At 46.6% G+C, this 21,963-nt stretch overlaps 1 protein-coding gene across 3 annotated transcripts in view; it reads right to left on the bottom strand.

Moving 5' to 3' along the window:
• Positions 1-21,050, bottom strand: part of DNM2 (dynamin 2) — a 54,031-nt gene extending 32,981 nt beyond the window's left edge. For 2 of the 3 annotated variants that reach the window (XM_069946707.1, XM_069946713.1), the window contains exons 1-3: positions 20,790-21,050; positions 5,594-5,667; positions 370-519 (exon numbers count right to left, since the gene is read on the bottom strand). In XM_069946707.1, coding sequence (XP_069802808.1) covers positions 370-519; positions 5,594-5,667; positions 20,790-20,950 — 385 coding nt within the window. In that variant the 5' untranslated portion in view covers positions 20,951-21,050. The remainder of the gene's footprint in view (positions 1-369; positions 520-5,593; positions 5,668-20,789) is intronic. The other variant, XM_069946721.1, reaches the window with a different exon arrangement.
• Between the last annotated feature and the right edge of the window lie 913 nt (positions 21,051-21,963).

Here is a 21,963-nt window from a genome sequence, read left to right as displayed (position 1 = left end):
TGCTCCCTCTATATACAGGAATATAACTACTATAATACTGCTCCTATATACAGGAATATAACTACTATAATACTGCCTCCTATATACAAGAATATAACTACTATAATACTGCCCCTATATACAGGAATATAACTACTATAATACTGCCCCTATGTACAGGAATATAACTACTATAATACTGCTCCTATGTACAAGAATATAACTACTATAATACTGCCCCTATATATAAGAATATAATACTGCTCCTATATATAAACATATGATTGCTTAGTGTCCCATTATCCTGGGCTGTATCATGCCTAGAGCTGCTCTCTGTTGTAATGTAACCATAGATTGATGTGATGCCCCTTCCTCAGACCCCACGCTCACCATGAGGGGAGTACACCCGCAGATTGATGGGGACCGGTGAGATGCCTTTGTTTGTTCCAGTTACTCTGTCTGTTTCAGCTTCGATCTCCTGACGAACCTCATCGAAGTCTGTGAATTTCTTAGATTTGCAGTGCAGGAATTCAGCATATTCTGTAAAAAAATAAATAAAAAAAAATGAAGTTTACAACCCACAGAGATCACAAGTGCTGCTGTATAACAAAACACTGCCCTGAGGACTCACATATACTAGCCAATAGGGGAGACTACATAACAGGGCAGCATCATGTCGCATAGCTCCTCCCTCCTGTCACCCTGTGGTGGGAGGAGCAGACTCCATATAACACAGCTCCTCCCTCCTGTCTGTCACCCTATGGTGTGAGGAGCCATTCCATGTCACATAGCTCCTTCCTCCTGTGTGTCACCCTGTGGTAGGAGAGGCAGACTTCTTGTCACATAGCTCCTCCCTTCTGTCTGTGTCACCCTGTGGTGGGAGGAGCCATTTCATGTCACATAGCTCCTCCCTCCTGTCTGTGTCACCCTGTGGTGGGAGAAGCCATTCCATGTCACATAGCTTTTCCCTCCTGTCTGTGTCACCCTGTAGTGGGAGTAGCAGACTCCATGTCACATAGCTCCTCCCTCCTGTCTGTGTCACCCTGTGGTGGGAGGAGCCATTTCATGTCACATAGTTCCTCCCTCCTGTCTGTGTCACCCTGTGGTGGGAGAAGCCATTCCATGTCACATAGCTTTTCCCTCCTGTCTGTCACCCTGTGGTGGGAGGAGCAGACTCCATGTCACATAGCTCCTCCTCCTGTCTTTGTCATCCTCTGGTGGGAGGAGCAGACTCGGAATGTGTAGTCTTATTTACTGACAGCAAACAGAGGCCCTGTAAATGTCCGGATAAAGCAGATCAGAAAGTGGTAGAGACTGATCTTATTAGTATAGTGATGTGTAACTGATGATCAGGTGCTATATGGTGCTGCCCACACACAGTCATAGCCCAGGTGGTGGCGGTGATCACACATGATGGATCGTGCTGAAGACTGCTATGACGTAATGTCTCTTATAGGGATAGAAAGCAGGTCTGGCGTGTTTACCTAGTGGGCTGATGTGTACACAGCTCTAGAGGAGAGGCCCCAGGCTGTACACAATAAAGAACCCAGCACACAGCCCCCCAGTGGTGGTATTATATAATGACAGGATGGGATGACACACAACCCGGTATTACATCAGGATCACAAGTCAGAAGATCCCTATCACCGGGACACTCCCCGAGAGATAGAGCTGTGAGAGTGCCAAGACTACGCAACTACAGAGAGATGGTCAGGTGACCCAGGGATCAGAGGGCGGTAGCGGTGATACTGTGCCTACACTGTATCCGATCTACGGAGATGGATGAGATGGCAGTAACCGTAGTCCTTAGCCATTTAAAGGGGCTGTCCAAGATGAGAAAAAATTGGCTGCCGTCTTAAAGGCATTATGTAGTATTAAAAAATAGCTGCTTTCTTACAAAAACAGCGCCACCCCTGTGCTCAGTTGGTGTGTGGTACTGCAGCTCTATTTCATTAAAGTGGATGGAGTTGTAATTCCCCACACAGGGGGTGAAGAAATGAACTATATTTTTCTACTCCTGGACAACCTCTTTAAGGCAATTACCATGTTTTTCTTATCTTGGACAACCGCTTTAAAGAAAGCAGCTTCGCCACCTTCCTCTAAAAAAAGTCTTTGTTATAAAAGCAATATAGCGCCACATTTATCCTCAGGTTGCAAGTGGTATTGCATCTTATTCTTAACTCCAATGAAAAAGAGATGCAATACTAGACACAACCCATAAACAGGAAAGGCGCTGTTTTGGGAAGTCACAAGCCGACGCAGCATGCGACCTGTGTGCAACTGGCCAATGATTGGTGAGGTGTCACGTAATGTTGCCATGTGACTGCTGTATCAAATACCTCTAGAGCCAAGTACTGAAACCATTAGTTAATGCAATCATATGACACATCACCCATGGCAAAATAACTGGGTCATGAAGGGTTAACTGCCTCACGTCCGACCGATCGCTCTATATAGAGTGTAATCGGTTACTAAATTTATGACCGAGTCACAAAAAGCCGAGGTGAGATGTCAAACTGGTTCTACCTGTAGGGAAGGTCCTGCACTGCTTGATGGAAGTAGACGAGAGGTGAAGGTTTAGGGTTCTCGCACTCTCAGGCATCAGCCAGGACTGGTAGACCTCTGTGTGTAGGGGAACTACAAGCCTCAGCGACTAGGGATATGACCAGTGTATATAGGGGAACTACAAGCCTCAGCGACTAGGGGTAGGAACAGTGTATGTAGGGGAACTGCAAGCCTCAGCTACTAGGGGTAGGAACAGTGTATGTAGGGGAACTACAAGCCTCAGCTACTAGGGGTAGGAACAGTGTATATAGGGGAACTACAAGGCTCAGTGACTGGGGGTATGACCGGTGTACGTAGGGGAACTACAAGCCTCAGCAAATAGGGTTAGGAAAAGTATATACAGGGGAACTACAAGCCTCAGAGACTAGCGATATTACCAGTGTATGTAGGGAAACTATAAGCCACAGCGGCCAGGAATATGACCAAAGTATGTAGGGGAAAAACAGTCTCAGCAGCCAGGGCTAGGGATATGACCACTGTGTGTAGGAGAACTACAAGTTTCAGGAGGGATATGGGATATGTAAGGGATATGACTAGTGTATGTAGGGGAACTACAGGTTTCAGCATATGGGATGTGTTAGGGATATGACCCGAGTATGTAGGAGAACTACAGGTCTCAGGAGGGATATGGGATATGTTAGGGATATGACTAGTGTATGTAGGGGAACTACAGGTTTCAGCATATGGGATGTGTTAGGGATATGACCCGAGTATGTAGGAGAACTACAGGTCTCAGCATATGGGATATGTTAGGGATATGACCTGAGTATGTAGGAGAACTACAGGTCTCAGGAGGGATATGGGATATGTTAGGGATATGACCTGAGTATGTAGGAGAACTACAGGTCTCAGGAGGGATATGGGATATGTTAGGGATATGACTAGTGTATGTAGGGGAACTACAGGTCTCAGCATGTGGGATATGTTAGGGATATGACCTGAGTATGTAGGGGAACTACAGGTCTCAGCAGGGATATGGAAATGACCAATGTGTGTAGGGGGAACTACAGGTCACAGCAGGAATATGGAATATGACCAGTATATGTAGGGGAACTACAGGTCTCAGCCTTCTAATGACAGCTGCTTAGCTGCAGGGACTATCCATGGGACTGCCTGAAGTTAATCCCTGCCGTGTGTCTCCAGAGAAAGGAAACAACAAGAGAGAGATTAGAGCGCTGGCCGCCATCCACGTGTGTGACACCTGCAGCAGCAGCCGGCCGTGGCTCATCGCAAAGGGGAACCCGGGGAGATAAGTATGATCCCATCCTGAGCAACACGAGATACCCCACATACATCATAGTTACTGCCAAGTGACAGCTCAAGATGTCAGGCTGCCAGGAGGAGGAGGACCACAGCTGGGGGCCAGCGATAGATCCCGGATCTCATAGCAAGTAGTTACACATCATCTCATAGTCTAATCCAACAGGACTCAACTGGTGACACACAATTCAAGATGCTGAGATAGGAGGAGCTGTTTGCCAGCTGCCAGGAGGAAGAGGACGACCACAGACAGGGCCCAGTGCAAGATCCTGGAATTCACAGCAAGTAGTCACACATGTCAAATTCTGACCCTATGGGAGCGAACCAGTAAACATGTGACATGGAATCAGGACGCTGAGATATGAGGAGCTGTCTGCTGGCTGCCAGGAGGAGGAGGAGAAATACCATGCCTGGGAATCCTTGATATTATAGTAAATATTTACAGTCATCTCAAATTCTCATCCTAGAGGAAAGATCCTGTCCCAAGGGTTCAGGAAACTGAGATATGTGGAGCTGTTTGTTGTCTGCCAGGAGAAGAAGCTGAGATATATATGGAGCTGATTGCTAGCTGCCAGGGGGAGAGGGAGGAAAACCACACCAGGATTTTAATCTCATACCAAACATTTAAACCATTTTGTCACATCATATGAGACTAAGCAGCTGGGATATGAGGAGCTGTTTGTTGGGGCAGGATCACACAGAGCTGATACTATACATTGGAGATGCATGTCAGACGTGTATGGTCACACACTGGCATACATAAACCATTGCAGAACTACAACTCCCATCATGCCTGGACAGCTCCTATACACTAGAACAGGAATGGGGAACCTTCGGCCTTCCAGCTGTTGCAAAACAACAACTCCCATCATGCCTGGACAGCCTTTGGCTGTCCAGGCATGATGGGAATTGTAGTTTTGCAACAGCTGGAAGGCCGAAGGTTCCCCATCCCTGTCATAGAGTGTCTGTGCAAAGTGGCTATAGTAATGTGAAAGGTTTGGTGCTGGGTATATCTGGTGTATGTACGGTGGGCCCCTAGAATAAAATACTCCCTGGTGGGCCCAAGGTACCCCAGTCCGACACTGTATACAGGGTGGTCAGTATGATTTATCAAATATGGTGTAAAGTGAAACTGGGCCAGTTGCCCCTAGCAACCAATCAGATTCCACCTTTCATTTCTCACAGACTCTTTGGAAAATGAAAGGTGAAATCTGATTGGTTGCTAGGAGCAACTGAGCCAGTTTCACTTTACACCATGTTTAATAAATCTTCCCCTTCATAACCCTATTACACATACTGTCCACTTACTTTTGGATATATATATATGTCCAAAAGTAAGTGGACAGTATGTGTAATAGGGTTATGAAGGGGAAGATTGAAACTGGGTAAAGTGAAACTGGCTCAGTTGCCCCTAGCAACCAATCAGATTCCACCTCTCATTTTCCAAAGAGTCTGTGAGAAATGAAAGGGGAATCTGATATATATAATTTTTTTTTTTTTTTTTTCTTTGCAATGAGCCACTGTATACACTTCCTATCCCACCTCTTGGGTCCCATGGTTTATTTACATTTAACATGTGCTGGGAACCTTCCTGGCACCTAAACGCAGTGTGAACCGGGCCTGAGCCACCCTGTGCGACCAGTGACAGTGGTCACCGGAGCTGCTTCTTTCCTTACAGTATCCAAACAAACAGCTCCTGGTATCTCAGCTTCCTGGAGCCCTGCATGACACGGGGAGCTGGGTTTCCGGCAGTCACTGGATATCATCGCAGTATAAGAGGAGCACCGACCTGTTTTAGAAAATATGAGCTGGAGAATGAGAGGGCGTCGGGTGACGATGCCGGATCCGCGGGGCAGGAAGTCTCTGTAGGGAGATAGAGAAAGAGGAGAGAGTCAGATCTGTGTCATGCGAGACCCCAACATGATATACATGAATACATTGACAGCGCACACATCCGTCTTTACAATGCTGCTGGCCCTTTAAGACATCACTGATCTTGCGGCTTTAATGTGATCACTGTGGTGCGGCACTTTCTGTGTCACTAGTCCCATCAGTCTCCTCTATGGCCTCTTACCATCAGTGTACACACAGGGGCGTGAGTCCCCCTCCCCCCCATGGAGATGAGATTTTTCCACCAGCAGGAGAAATCACGGCCCGGCACTTTATGGGAAGTGACTAATACCCTGTTTATTGACTCTTCACGGCAGTGAACATACATGACACCTACTCCCCCCCATGTCAGCCCTCAGCACATACAGGAGATTGATGGTGGGCCGAGCTTTACAAACATTTCACATGTATGTCATCGTGTGAACACGCCGGAGCCACAACATAACCGGCCCTGAGGAAGACTAAACAAGACTCCGACATGTCCCCAGACATCATCTAATGGGGATAGTAGTCACACCCTATACACACACTGGTCAGCCACCATCTATGGTCACCTTAAAGGGGTACTCCAGCAATTGTTTTTCTTTCTTGCTTGCATTAAAAAAAACTCCAGTCTTTCAGTACTCATCCGCTGCTGTATGTCCTGCAGGAAGTGGTATTTTCTTTACAGTCTGACTCAGTGCTCTCTGATGCTACCTCTGTCCAGAGCAGTAGCAAAACCCCATAGAAAACCTCCCCTGCTCTCCAAACTGGAAAGTATAAATCACTTCCTGTAGAACATACAGCAGCTGATAAGTGCTGGAAGACTGGAGATTTTGGAGAGACAGCTGATTTGAAAGATTATTTTCAAATTAACCAGTGTCTGATATAGAACAGTTCTAGAAATCCAGAGCTGCAATCAAAATTCTGCTGGTTGTTATTGGAATTGGTGAGAAAGCATGTTGTCAGAGCTCCTCTAAAGCACTGGGTGGGGTCAAGATGAAAGATATCAGACTTTAAAAAAAAAAAAAAAAAATTGTCTACTGGGCCAAGTGGCCACCCCACGCCGCCCTCCTGGTTGTCAGAATTGCGATTTCAGCTCTGAAGTATAAGTTTTTTATGTAGATTTGTACTAGATGTAAAATTGGGTACAACAGATGCAGTAAGTTCTGCCTGGTATAGAGTCAAAGAGGGTGGAGCGTGACACAAGAGAGTCCTCAGTTAATATTTCTCAACTTCGACCCCCACACTAGGCAATACAGGGTGGATTTTCCCCTTTAAGTCACATACTGATGCATTGATCCGTGAGGCCTGTACATTGGGATTGAGCTGCAGAGGAATGTGAAGATAAAAGCAGAGTATATACATGTTATATATAGGAAATCTGACCCCCCCTCTCCGCAATACCCTGTAAGCGGTGATCATTTCTAGGTCACACATATATATATATATATATATATATATATATATATATATTTATTATAGCTGCTGGTCGGTGGAGAGGAAGGAAACAGAAGTGCAGTGATTGTGAGAAGCGAGGCTAGCAGAGAGGCCGGGCGGCCGGGATAGTGAGGCATGTGCTGCGTCAGGCCTCTGAGAATCCGTGCACGACGGCCATTGTTCACCCGGGCAGCCGACCAACAGGAAGCCGACACACAGACACATAGGGAAGGCATTGTGTCATCCCGCTGTGAATGAGCCGCACAGCGCTGTCCACAGAGCTCAGCACTTTACATGGGGAACAAAGCCATGGATGGAGCTTCCAGCCTGTTATATAGCCTCTGCCTCCACCTGCTTACAGGAAGCTCACTGGCACACAGATGAAACACCAATTCCCCAATCACTTATTCTGACCTGCGCGGCAATACGGGTATCGTATGACACATGTCTGGAGTGTAAGAGTAAATATACTTGAACATAAAACACCTGCATTAACAAAAGGCCCCCCACAATCCCCTACCTGTCCCTATCATGTGAATAGTTAGTTTATATTGGAACGCCTCGCAATCAACTGATTAAAGTGGCCACTTCCTACCAGGAACAGCTCCATACACTGCATAGTGGCAGCACCTGGTATTGCAGCTTGTCCTATCGACGCTGTAGCACAGTGGAGTCAAACTCATAGCCCTCCAGCTGTTGTAAAACTACAATTCCCACTATGTAGTGACAACCAAAGCTTTGCAGTTCTGAATATGACATCTGGGCTATGGCTGGTAAAATCCGTCAATCAGCTGATCAGCTGGGGTTGGCGGCAGATGGGCCCAAAATGATCAGATATTGAGAAAAGGCCAAGAATTAATACATTCTAGAGAAACCCTTCAAGGGGTTATCCAGCGCTACAAGAACAGGACCACTTTTTTTTCCAGAGACAGCACCACTCTTGTCTCCAGTTTGGGTGCAGGTTTTGTAACTCGTCTCCATTAAAGTAAATTGAGCGTAAAGCGACTCTGTACCCACAATCTGACCCCCCAAACCACTTGTACCTTCGGATAGCTGCTTTTAATCCAAGATCTGTCCTGCGGTCCGTTCGGCAGGTGATGCAGTTATTGTCAAAAAATTACTTTTAAAATTGCAGCCTGTGTCCTACGGGAGTATCTGTGCCCTAACTTTGCACCACCCCTCCGTCCCTCCTCCCTACCCTCCTCATCATTAGGAATGCTCCAGGCAGATTGCCTCCTATTTCCCACCTGTGTTACCACAGCACATGGGCTGGATCGTTAAGGCACCTGTGCAATGTTCAAAAATAAGTAAATGTTCCAGTGGCATTCCTAATGATGAAGAGGATGGGGAGGAGGGACGGAGGGGTGGGGCAAAATTAGGGCACAGATACGCCCGTAGGACACAGGGCTGCAATTTTAAAATTAATTTTTTATGACAATAACTGCATCACCAGCCAAACGGACCCCAGGACAGATCTTGGATTAAAAGCAGCTATCCGAAGGTACAAGTGGTTTAGGGGGTACAGATTGTGGGTACTGAGTCGCTTTAACTGCAAACTCCACCTGAACTGGTGACAAGAGCGGTGCTGTTTTTGGAAGAAAGTGGTCATGTTTTTGTAGCGCTGGATTACAACTTTAAGAAAAATTTTCACCTGACTTCTCTTTTAAAGTATTGTATTGCCCCCCAAGTTATACAAATCCCCAATTTATACTTACTACGGGAAATGCTTATAAAGTGCTTTTTCCCTGCACTTACTACTGCATCAAGGCTTAACATGGCCACAGCCCACACAGCTCTTGGAGTTGTGGCGTGACATGACCATGGTATCCAGGAAGTGACATGACCATGGTATCCAGGAAGTGACATGACCATGGTATCCAGGAAGTGACATGACCATGGTATCCAGGAAGTGACATGACCATGGTATCCAGGAAGTGACATGACCATGTTATCCAGGAAGTGACATGACCATGTTATCCAGGAAGTGACATGACCATGTTATCCAGGAAGTGACATGACCATGTTATCCAGGAAGTGACATCACCATGTTATCCAGGAAGTGACATCACCATGTTATCCAGGAAGTGACATCACCATGTTATCCAGGAAGTGACATCACCATGTTATCCAGGAAGTGACATCACCATGTTATCCAGGAAGTGAAGCCTTGGTGCAGTAGTAAGTGCAGGAAAAAAAGCAGTTTATAAGCATTTCCCGTAATAAGTGTATGTTGGTGATTTGTATAACTTTTGGGGGGCAATACAATACTTTAATAAAAATTTTCACCGGACTTCTCCTTTAATGTGCATGGGTCATCTCAGAAAAGAGAGCCCCTGCCGTGGCCACTAGGGGTGAAATGATGTATTACAAGTTGACCAGGGTGAAATCTGTTCTTTGTACAAAGGGGCTTATCCAGGATTCGAAAAAGCACAGTCACTTTCTTACGAAAACAGCTCAACACCTGTCCTCAGGTTGTGTGTGGCATTACAGCTCAGCTCCATTTACTTTAATAGAAGTAATCTGTAAAACCCACCACCAAACTGAGGACAAGAATACTAAAAAGAAAAAAAAGAGAAGAAATTCAGCCGGTCTGATCTGTGTACAATGCAGAAATGATAACGTGTGGTGGCAGAGGAAGGAAACGCTCGCTCAGGACACCGGTGTTGACACGCTGTCCGGCTCTGCTAAGTGAAGCTCTGCGGGGAAGCTTTCCGCAGGGGGACATGTGTCTGTGCTAGGACAGACCCGCCTGATGTCACGGCCTTTGTGCTGCACGTCCCCAGCATGGCCGGACATGAGACGGCCCAGATGTCTCAGATAAGGAGATTCCTTATGGAGGACGACTCCAAAGTGCAGAGTGGCTGCCTGCGGGCTCCGGCACATCGCTGCTGTCACTTTAAGAGCAAAGGGCGAACACAACCATGCAAGGCTTTGCGCAGGGCATAAACCACTTCAGACGTGTACTGTGTGAGCATACCCAGGAGTCTCAGGCCTTTCTACTGAACATACATGAACCAGGAGGATCAGGATGAAGAAAGCTTCAGATCACTTTATAGATAGAAGAGTGTGTTAATGGTCACTGTAGGGAAGGGATCTCTAACATGTGCAAGTACAAGGCAGTCTGGGAGTTGTAGTTTTGCAAAAGCTGAAGAGCCACAGGTTGGGGGATGGCTGTCACGGCCAGGGCTCTGGAGTCCGTAAGCCGCAGTTCAAACTCAGACGCCTAATTTTATCAGGATCGACTCCTGCTCCTTCATAAATGGCCGGTCATATACCAGGGGAGTTATTTATCACACTGGCTCAGCAGCTTCTCCCTAATGTCCTACATGATCCTGGGGCGACTTCTGAGGGAATAAAGGAATACTGTATATAAAGCAGATTCTCCTGTGTGTGCAGTGGATGCAGCCAGTCTCCAGCCTCCATGTCCTGAACAACTCAGAACTAGACTAGATGGAGCAGGTGGTCTTTTCCTGCTGACAGTCTTCTATGTTTCTAACTAAATATTCACCATAATCACAGAAACACTGCTAACAATGCCAGGTACCTGTAATATAGAGATCAGCCGTAGTGATACAAAGGGGGTCACACATAGTGATATAGAGAAGTCACACATGTGACCGTGATATAGAGGGGTCACGGTCACTGTGGGTGTGAGGGTACGCCATAGCGCGCGCGCACACACGCACACGCACGCACACACACACACACACACACACACACACACACAGCCTGCTGCAGCCATAGCACGCATGCACATACAGCTGCAGCCATAGCACGCACGCACACATACAGCTGCAGCCACAGCACGCACGCACATATACAGCTGCAGCCATAGCACACACATACAGCTGCAGCCATAGCACGCACATATACAGCTGCAGCCACAGCACGCACATATACAGCTGCAGCCACAGCACGCACATATACAGCTGCAGCCATAGCACGCACGCACACACAGCTGCAGCCATAGCACGCACGCACACACAGCTGCAGCCATAGCACGCACGCACACACAGCTGCAGCCATAGCACGCACGCACACACAGCTGCAGCCATAGCACGCACGCACACACAGCTGCAGCCATAGCACGCACGCACACACAGCTGCAGCCATAGCACGCACGCACACACAGCTGCAGCCATAGCACGCACGCACACACAGCTGCAGCCATAGCACGCACGCACACACAGCTGCAGCCATAGCACGCACGCACACACAGCTGCAGCCATAGCACGCACGCACACACAGCTGCAGCCATAGCACGCACGCACACACAGCTGCAGCCATAGCACGCACGCACACACAGCTGCAGCCATAGCACGCACGCACACACAGCTGCAGCCATAGCACGCACGCACACACAGCTGCAGCCATAGCACGCACGCACACACAGCTGCAGCCATAGCACGCACGCACATACAGCTGCAGCCATAGCACGCACATACAGCTGCAGCCATAGCACGCACGCACATACAGCTGCAGCCATAGCACGCACGCACATACAGCTGCAGCCATAGCACGCACGCACATACAGCTGCAGCCATAGCACGCACATACAGCTGCAGCCATAGCACGCACGCACATACAGCTGCAGCCATAGCACGCACGCACATACAGCTGCAGCCATAGCACGCACATACAGCTGCAGCCATAGCACGCACATACAGCTGCAGCCATAGCACGCACGCACATACAGCTGCAGCCATAGCACGCACGCACATACAGCTGCAGCCATAGCACGCACGCACATACAGCTGCAGCCATAGCACGCACACACAGCTGCAGCCATAGCACACACACACAGCTGCAGCCATAGCACGCACACACAGCTGCAGCCATAGCACGCACGCACATACAGCTGCAGCCATAGCACGCACGCACGCACATACAGCTGCAGCCATAGCACGCACGCACGCACATACAGCTGCAGCCATAGCACGCACGCACATACAGCTGCAGCCATAGCACGCACGCACATACAGCTGCAGCCATAGCACGCACGCACATACAGCTGCAGCCATAGCATGCACGCACATACAGCTGCAGCCATAGCACGCACGCACATACAGCTGCAGCCATAGCACGCACGCACATACAGCTGCAGCCATAGCACGCACGCACAAACAGCTGCAGCCATAGCACGCACGCACATACAGCTGCAGCCATAGCACGCACGCACATACAGCTGCAGCCATAGCACGCACGCACATACAGCTGCAGCCATAGCACGCACGCACACACAGCTGCAGCCATAGCACGCACGCACGCACGCACGCACACACACACACACCTGCAGCCATAGCACACACACAGCTGCAGCCATAGCGCACACACACAAAAACACCACATTGAGGACTGAGGTTACTGTTACACTACTTATGTCTTCTCCTCCTCTATAATACACAGGATATCTCTATATTACACTGCTGCTCATATACAGTCATCCAGGAAGAGAACAGCACAGATCCCCCCACACAATGGACTCTTCCAGCTCAGAAACAAACTGCCAAATAGTGACCGACAACTTTTCCCCGACCACCCTTATGTAATAGGGCCAGTGTCCTATTACTGATATATTCCCCCGACCACCCTTATGTAATAGGGCCAGTGTCCTATTACTGATATATTCTCCGACCACCCTTATGTAATAGGGCCAGTGTCCTATTACTGATATATTCCCCGACCACCCTTATGTAATAGGGCCAGTGTCCTATTACTGATATATTCCCTGACCCCCCCTTATGTAATAGGGCCAGTGTTCTATTACTGTTATATTCCCCCGACCACCCTTATGTAATAGGGCCAGTGTCCTATTACTGATATATTCCCTGACCCCCCTTATGTAATAAGGCCATTGTCCTATTACTGATATATTCCCCGACCACCCTTATGTAATAAGGCCAGTGTCCTATTACTGATATATTCCCCGACCCCCTTATGTAATAAGGCCAGTGTCCTATTACTGATATATTCCCTGACCCCCCTTATGTAATAAGGCCATTGTCCTATTACTGATATATTCCCCGACCACCCTTATGTAATAGGGCCAGTGTCCTATTACTGATATATTCCCTGACCACCCTTATGTAATAGGGCCAGTGTCCTACTAGACTGTTGCTTTGCTCATAATATAGACTGATGAGCAAAACGTCTAAAATTCATATCAAAACTCAATTTTAAATTGTTCTAAGATTTTTTTTTTTTTAAAGCTGGAGTCAGAACATTTTTTCCGACTCCAGCCAAAACTAGTTCCAACTACGACTCCACAGACCTGGTCAGGGCATGCTGGGAGTTGTAGTTTTCCAACAGGTGGAGATTCACCGACTGGGAGAGGGCTGTAAGGACACAAGAGAATCTGTAGTTAAGTGACAGCTGAATAACCACAGGCTCCAGGGATGGCTGTCAGGGCATGATGGGAGTTATAGTTTTGCAACAGCTGCAGGCATGCCTTACAGCTGCTCCTTCACAAGGGATAAAAATCCAGCAAATTATGGCTGGAAATAGTAAACATGATGCTGTTGATGAATCCTGTGTCTATGTCATGTATTATATTCCCAGGAATGCCGGCTCCATCCACTGTCACCTACATAACCAATAGCGGTATGATTCTCTTAAAGGGGCATGCACTGCAGACAGGCCTTCCCGTATCACTGCTTGGTGATTCAGCGTGACATGGATTTCCCCCTCATCATCAGTCTTCCTGCTGGGAATCCTCCACACGCTGGCTATGGCAGCTATCACCTATGATGTAGGCTATTCTGGGCAGGGTGTGACCTGTGTATATTCTGCTTATCGGACGTTGCAGCAAACACCATAAAACGTTTGCAACCGATCATGAGCCCGGCAGCCACATTACATGGTATACACACAGCAAGAGCTATGGGGCCTCACTGGGATCTACTACAGCTCCCAACATGTGGGGACAGCCTGCAGCCTATCAATGCACTATATAGGCCCTCATGATACTTTTAGGACTGGGACGTGAACTTCCCCTATAGGAGCAGGAACCCTACAGACGCCTTCACTTCTCCTGTAAGATGACTAATGTTCAGATATCTCCGAGTCATCTCCAAGTATGAAGTCCAGAGGTCTCCTCATCCCCAGCACAGACTGCTGCTACATCTACTGCCAGATACTGCAATGACTACACAACAAAGACAATATAACCACTATATCACTATAATACTATAACCATACACTATACACTATAATATATAACCAATATAACTACTATAATACTGCCCCCTATATACAAGAATATAACTACTATAATATTGCTCCTATATACAAGAATATAACTACTATAATACTGCTCCTATATACAAGAATATAACTACTATAATACTACCCCCTATATACAATATAACTACTATAATACTACCCCCTATATACAATATAACTACTATAATACTGCTCCTATATACAGGAATATAACTACTATAATACTGCCCCCTATATACAAGAATATAACTACTATAATACTGCCCCCTATATACAAGAATATAACTGCTATAATACTGCTTCTATATACAAGAATATAACTACTATAATACTGCTCCTACATACAGGAATATAACTACTATAATACTGCTCCTATATACAAGAATATAACTACTATAATACTGCCCCCTATATACAAGAATATAACTACTATAATACTGCTCCTATATACAGGAATATAACTACTATAATGCTGCCTCCTATATACAAGAATATAACTACTATAATACTGCTCCTATATACAAGAATATAACTACTATAATACTGCTCCTATATACAAGAATATAACTACTATAATACTGCTCCTATATACAAGAATATAACTACTATAATACTACTCTCTATATACAAGAATATACCTACTATAATGCAGTTCAGGGAAGAAACAGAGTGCTGCACCTCACACCTATGGCTGATACTAGTGCCGCTAGGCTAAATAAAAAACACATCAGAATTTTGTGTATGAATTGATCAAGCCATACTGCCCCATGTACCTCGTGCCGGTATCTGATACACATGGGTCCCTACACTAAGTCCACACCGTGCCAGTCAGTGGCTACCAACCCCGCAGGCGTGCACAGTCAGGGAACGGGGGCAATGGGACGGCCCTGCGACCCCCATGCCACAGGACCAGACCCAAAAACACCACACCAGAACCCGGCCAGCACCGCCGGCGGAGAATGTCGCCCCCAAACAGCACGAGTCTGGATAAGGTATTACACTCACAATAGCTGCAGCAAACAGAATGGGAAAAAACAGGAGGGATTAAAACCATGTGCACTCAGGTGTCTCCTGCTAATTAGTGTCATGTGGGTCTCACCAGGAGGAGTGCAAAACACGTAGAAAAGAGAGAAACAATATACTGCCCCCTATATACAGTAATATAACTACTATAATACTGCCCCCTATATACAAGAATATAACCACTATAATACTGCCCCCTATATACAAGAATATAACCACTATAATACTACTCCTATATACAGGAATATACCTACTATAATACTGACCCCCTATATACAAGAATATAACTACTATAATACTGCCCCCTATATACAAGAATATAACTACTATAATACTGCCTCCTATATACAAGAATATAAATACTATAATACTGCCCCCCTATATACAAGAATATAGCTACTATAATACTGCCCCCTATATACAGTAATATAACTACTATAATACTGCCCCTATATACAAGAATATATGGCAGGTAAGGAGATGAGACCACCAGCAGTACTAGGAACACTGCACAGACACTATAAATACTACAACCACCTGATGAGGGGGTTACATACTATAAATACAGCATCCTGACCAGTGCAGGGATACAGGGCCGGGTGACAATCAATGGTTTGGGGTCACATTCCCTGCAGCTCCATTGTCCGCCCCGGGGGATGAGCGCTGTTTGTACACGCTACTGCTATAGGTAGAGATATATTTTTACATCCACCACCGATTGCACCCCCCTGTTCTCTGACAGTGTTATCAGGGCTGAGAAGTGAAAACAAGCAGAGCGTCCGCCACGTTCCTGACCAGAGATACGAGCAGGAAGTCACCCCGACCTCACGGCAAAGACACAACCTGCAAGGACACCGCACTGCAGAGAGCGGAGGGTTAATGGTTATGGGACTCTTCTCTGCACCTCTGTTACCAAGTGAGACATTAGTCGCAGAGATGGAGACTATACCCCTAGGTATATGTCCTTACAGGACCCAGAATAGTGAGTGCAGCTCTGGAGTATAATACAGGATAAGTAATGTAATGTATGTAACACAGTGACTCCACCAGCAGAATAGTGAGTGCAGCTCTGGAGTATAATATAGGATGTAACTCAGGATCAGTAATGTAATGTATGTAACACAGTGACCCCACCAGCAGAATAGTGAGTGCAGCTCTGGTGTATAATACAGGATCAGTAATGTATGTACACAGTGACTCCACCAGCAGAATAGTGAGTGCAGCTCTGGAGTATAATATAGGATGTAACTCAGGATCAGTAATGTAATGTATGTAACACAGTGACCCCACCAGCAGAATAGTGAGTGCAGCTCTGGTGTATAATACAGGATCAGTAATGTATGTACACAGTGACCCCACCAGCAGAATAGTGAGTGCAGCTCTGGAGTATAATACAGGATATAACTCAGGATCAGTAATGTAATGTATGTACACTGTGACCCCACCAGCAGAATAGTGAGCGCAGCTCTGGAGTATAATACAGGATCAGTAATGTAATGTATGTACACAGTGACTCCACCAGCAGAATAGTGAGCGCAGCTCTGGAGTATAACACAGGATGTAACTCAGGATCAGTAATGTAATATATGTACACAGTGACCCCACCTGCAGAATAGTGAGCGCAGCTCTGGAGTATAATACAGGATGTAACTCAGGATAAGTAATATAATGTATGTACACAGTGACCCCACCTGCAGAATAGTGAGTGCAGCTCTGGAGTATAATACAGGATAAGTAATGTAATAGGGGGACTCCTCTGTGAAGGCATGAAGCTATTTTGCAGTAAATCTTCCGTGTGTGAACAGATCCTAGGTTATCATATAAGACCACAGGGTGTTCTCACCGGACACCACACATAGGGAGACTATACCAGGACACTGAAGTCTCTCCTCCTCCATTCATGGTACAGGGCTCCTACATACAGTACCATACAGGAAGAGAATGTCAGAGCTGCAGTGAAGACTGACACCTCCCTGGGCCGAACATGTAACCAGCCTCTATGTATACAGTGACCTGGTGTAACCTCAGCGGGGTCACTTGGAACCATTCATAGACCAGAGAGAAGTGAGACCAGCAGAGTGTCATCTATGTCAGCAGCACCACAGCGGTTACATAACCAGAGACAGCCCACGATGTATAGACCACCCCTCTATATATTAGGGTGCAGGCCAGGGTCCCGCACGCAGTAATACTTCCAAACCTGCGCCCTGCAAATATTGTAAAACTACAACTTCCATCAGACCTGGGCAACCAAAACCAAGGCAATAGCAGTGCAGGCATGATGGGAGTTGTGGTTATGTAACAGCTGGAGGGCCAAAGAATGGAAACCGCTATTAGTGCATGATGGGAGTTGTGGTTATGTAGTAGCTTGAGGGCCAAAGAATGGAAACCGCTATTAATGCATGATGGGAGTTGTGGTTATGTAACAGCTGGAGGGCTGAAGAATGGAGACAGCTATCAGTGAATGTTGGGAGTTGTAATTGTGTAACAGCTGGAGGGCCGAAGAATGGAGACAGCTATCAGTGCATGATGGGAGTTGTGGTTATGTAACAGCTGGAGGGCTAAAGAATGGAAACCGCTATTAGTGCATGATGGGAGTTGTGGTTATGTAGTAGCTTGAGGGCCAAAGAATGGAAACCGCTATTAATGCATGATGGGAGTTGTGGTTATGTAGTAGCTTGAGGGCCAAAGAATGGAAACCGCTATCAGTGCATAATGGGAGTTGTGGTTATGTAACAGCTGGAGGGCCGAAGAATGGAGACAGCTATCAGTGCATGATGGGAGTTGTAATTGTGTAACAGCTGGAGGGCCGAAGAATGGAGACAGCTATCAGTGAATGTTGGGAGTTGTAGTTATGTAACAGCTGGAGGGCCGAAGAATGGAGACAGCTATCAGTGAATGTTGGGAGTTGTAGTTATGTAACAGCTGGAGGGCCAAAGAATGGAGACAGCTATCAGTGCATGATGGGAGTTGTAGTTATGTAAGACCAGGGCAGACACAGGTTAGGGGACTGTACTCTGGGGTCTTGCATACGCTCCCCATTCCCAGGTTTTCTCCTCCGCTCACCTCTCTACCTATTCCCGCACTCTCACCATTTCTTACACACTTCTTGCTCTACTTGGCATCAGAGTTTATTGTTTTGGTTTTTTCTTACTGTCACTTCATGGTCTACATCTCCCTGTGTAAAAGTGAGGAGGGATTGTACAGTGACTCAATAACCCGCCATTGTTATGGTAGTCACCACATACAGAGAAAGGATTGTGACCCTGGGGGTCAGCGCTGTATACTGGTGACTCATAGGATATTGTGTGTAATGGCCATGTCTATGGGAGCGTGGCACAACCGAGCCCACATACATGCCTGATAGATGAGCCCAGCGGAGACCGAGATCATGTGCTACATCAGAGGTGTCATACTCAAACAGTAGACAGTGGGCTGAACTAATGAAAAAATGGACATTGTCGCGTCCCAATCTTCATATTTATGGTGCTACCGGCCCTGTCATGTGACGTGGAAGCCAGCCGCGGATTAACTGTACCATGGGCCCTGACTGTCTAGAGAACTTGCCCCCCACATGGTAAAAATGCCCCGTTCTGTAGCCTATGCAGTATGAGCTCCCCTAATAGTATTACTCCCTAATACTGCCCCAACACAGTAGTTACCTCATTATTTCCCCCTTGCAGTAGGTAATCCTGTATTTGTGCCCCATATAGTAGTCAGTCCCCCTCGATAGTGCCCCATATAGTAAATTATGTATGCAGGGGACGGGTAGTATATACAGGAGATGTATGGGGGGGACGGGTGGTATATACAGGAAATGTATGGAGGGGACGGGTGGTATATACAGGAAATGTATGGAGGGGACGGGTGGTATATACAGGAAATGTATGGAGGGGACGGGTGGTATATACAGGAAATGTATGGAGGGGACGGGTGGTATAAACAGGAAATGTATGGAGGGGACGGGTGGTATATACAGGAAATGTATGGAGGGGACGGGTGGTATATACAGGAAATGTATGGAGGGGACGGGTGGTATATACAGGACATGTATGGAGGGGACGGGTAGTATATACAGGACATGTATGGAGGGGACGGGTAGTATATACAGGAAATGTATGGAGGGGACGGGTAGTATATACAGGACATGTATGGAGGGGACGGGTAGTATATACAGGAAATGTATGGAGGGGACGGGTAGTATATACAGGACATGTATGGAGGGGACGGGTAGTATATACAGGAAATGTATGGAGGGGACGGGTGGTATAAACAGGAAATGTATGGAGGGGACGGGTGGTATATACAGGAAATGTATGGAGGGGACGGGTGGTATATACAGGAAATGTATGGAGGGGACGGGTAGTATATACAGGAGATGTATGGAGAGGACGGGTGGTATATACAGGAAATGTATGGAGGGGACGGGTGGTATATACAGGAGATGTATGGAGAGGACGGGTGGTATATACAGGAAATGTATGGAGGGGACGGGTAGTATATACAGGAGATGTATGGGGGGGACGGGTGGTATATACAGGAGATGTATGGAGAGGACGGGTGGTATATACAGGAAATGTATGGAGGGGACGGGTAGTATATACAGGAGATGTATGGAGAGGACAGGTAGTATATACAGGAGATGTATGGAGAGGACAGGTAGTATATACAGGAGATGAGAGATGTATAGAGGGGGTATATATATATATATATATATATATATATATATATATATATATATAGTATAGGTATATACTGGAGATTACACATGGTATCAGATTAGAAGATATTGATCCCATAGACATAGATTACTATTCTAGTGATCCCCAGCACATACAGCGTATACCGCCGGGGCTTGCTCTAGTGATGTATATATATATATACACACAGATATATATAGTGCGGGGCAGGTGTGCCGCCATATGTACAGACAGGATGGAGATATAATTATAGATGTGGCCGGCTCCCGCCCCGTACAAATCTACAACCTGTCACCTTCCAGCTGTTGGGAAACAATAACTCCCAGAATTCCCTGACAGTCAGGCTGCTGGGGGTTGTAGTTCTCCAGCAGTTGGAGAAGACTGGAAGTGACAGGTATAAGGCAATGTGATGGGACACACACATGGCAGGTGGCTGGCACTATCACCATACACACACAGATGTATGTACATCTCCCACCTCTCCCACCACAGCGCAGCTTAGAGCCCCGTTCACACTCATCTCCCTGGAGACGTCTCTGGGGTAACACAACTCCTGCGTTGCCCCTGACAGTAGACAGAGCGCAGCCCGGTGACGTCACTCATTGAACAGCCTGCAGCAAAAACCACGCAAACTGCGTAAACTCCTTCCCTGAATACAAAAGCCCCACAGGGCACTTCAGCAGCAGCAGCCGCCGCCGCGGTGACAGCGCTGCCCGGACCGGAGCCACTTACCGGCCTACGAAGTTCTCCAGCACGGAACTCTTGCCGGCGCTCTGTCCTCCCACCACTGCTATCTGCGGTAAGTCGAGGTTACAGGACTGGCCTATGGAACTAAACGCGTCCTGGAGCTTGTTGACGAGGGGAATGAGCTCCTCCATCCCCCGGTTCCCCATGGTTGCTCACGGTCTCGGACAGCTCTCTCCGTTACCGCTCGGCTTCCTCTACCATCCACTCAGCCCAACGGCCGCCACCCGGCATTCCCTATTGGTCCGTGAGTATGCCTGTCAATAATTGCGACGCCATGATTGGCCGTAACACGGCTACGTCATCAGCAAGAAAGGGCGGAGAAGCCAGAAGGCGGGTCCATATAGAAAGGGCAGACTCCCGGGCTGTGATTGCTTAGCAATGCCATGTCCGTCAACTAGAGGAACAAAGCCTATTGGTTTCAGCCAGCTGTCACTCACAGCACGTGATGCCATGACTTAACCCTTTGTTAGACACCCGGAAGCTGAAAGGTAGCTAGAGCTCCAGCTGGTGTTCAACTATGGGTTCTGCTGTGTAGGAGAAGCTTGCTGAGAATTGTAGTTCTACATCTACAAGGGAGCGCAATAGACGTGTATAATGTTCATTGTAATATTGTATGACACACATATTCTTTTCTATATAAAGTATATAATAGTAAAGCATTAAAAATATACAAGACTATAGCTACTAAAATACTGTCCCCTATATACAAGAATATAACTACTATAATACTGCTCCTATATACAGGAATATAACTACTATAATACTGCTCCTATATACAAGAATATAGCTACTATAATACTGCTCCTATATACAGGAATATAACTACTATAATACTGCTCCTATATACAAGAATATAACTACTATAATACTGCTCCTATATACAGGAATATAACTACTATAATACTGCCTCCTATATACAGGAATATAACTACTATAATACTGCCCCCTATATACAAGAATATAACTACTATAATGCTGCCTCCTATATACAAGAATATAACTACTATAATACTGCTCCTATATACAAGAATATAACTACTATAATACTGCTCCTATATACAAGAATATAACTACTATAATACTGCTCCTATATACAAGCATATAACTACTATAATACTACTCCTATATACAGGAATATAACTACTATAATACTGCCCCT

The sequence above is a fragment of the Dendropsophus ebraccatus genome, chromosome 1 (genome assembly GCF_027789765.1).
Source record: "Dendropsophus ebraccatus isolate aDenEbr1 chromosome 1, aDenEbr1.pat, whole genome shotgun sequence".
NCBI classification, from domain to species: domain Eukaryota; kingdom Metazoa; phylum Chordata; class Amphibia; order Anura; family Hylidae; genus Dendropsophus; species Dendropsophus ebraccatus.
Note: the sequence above shows the minus strand (reverse complement) of the source record. Positions and strands in the feature narration are given on the sequence as shown.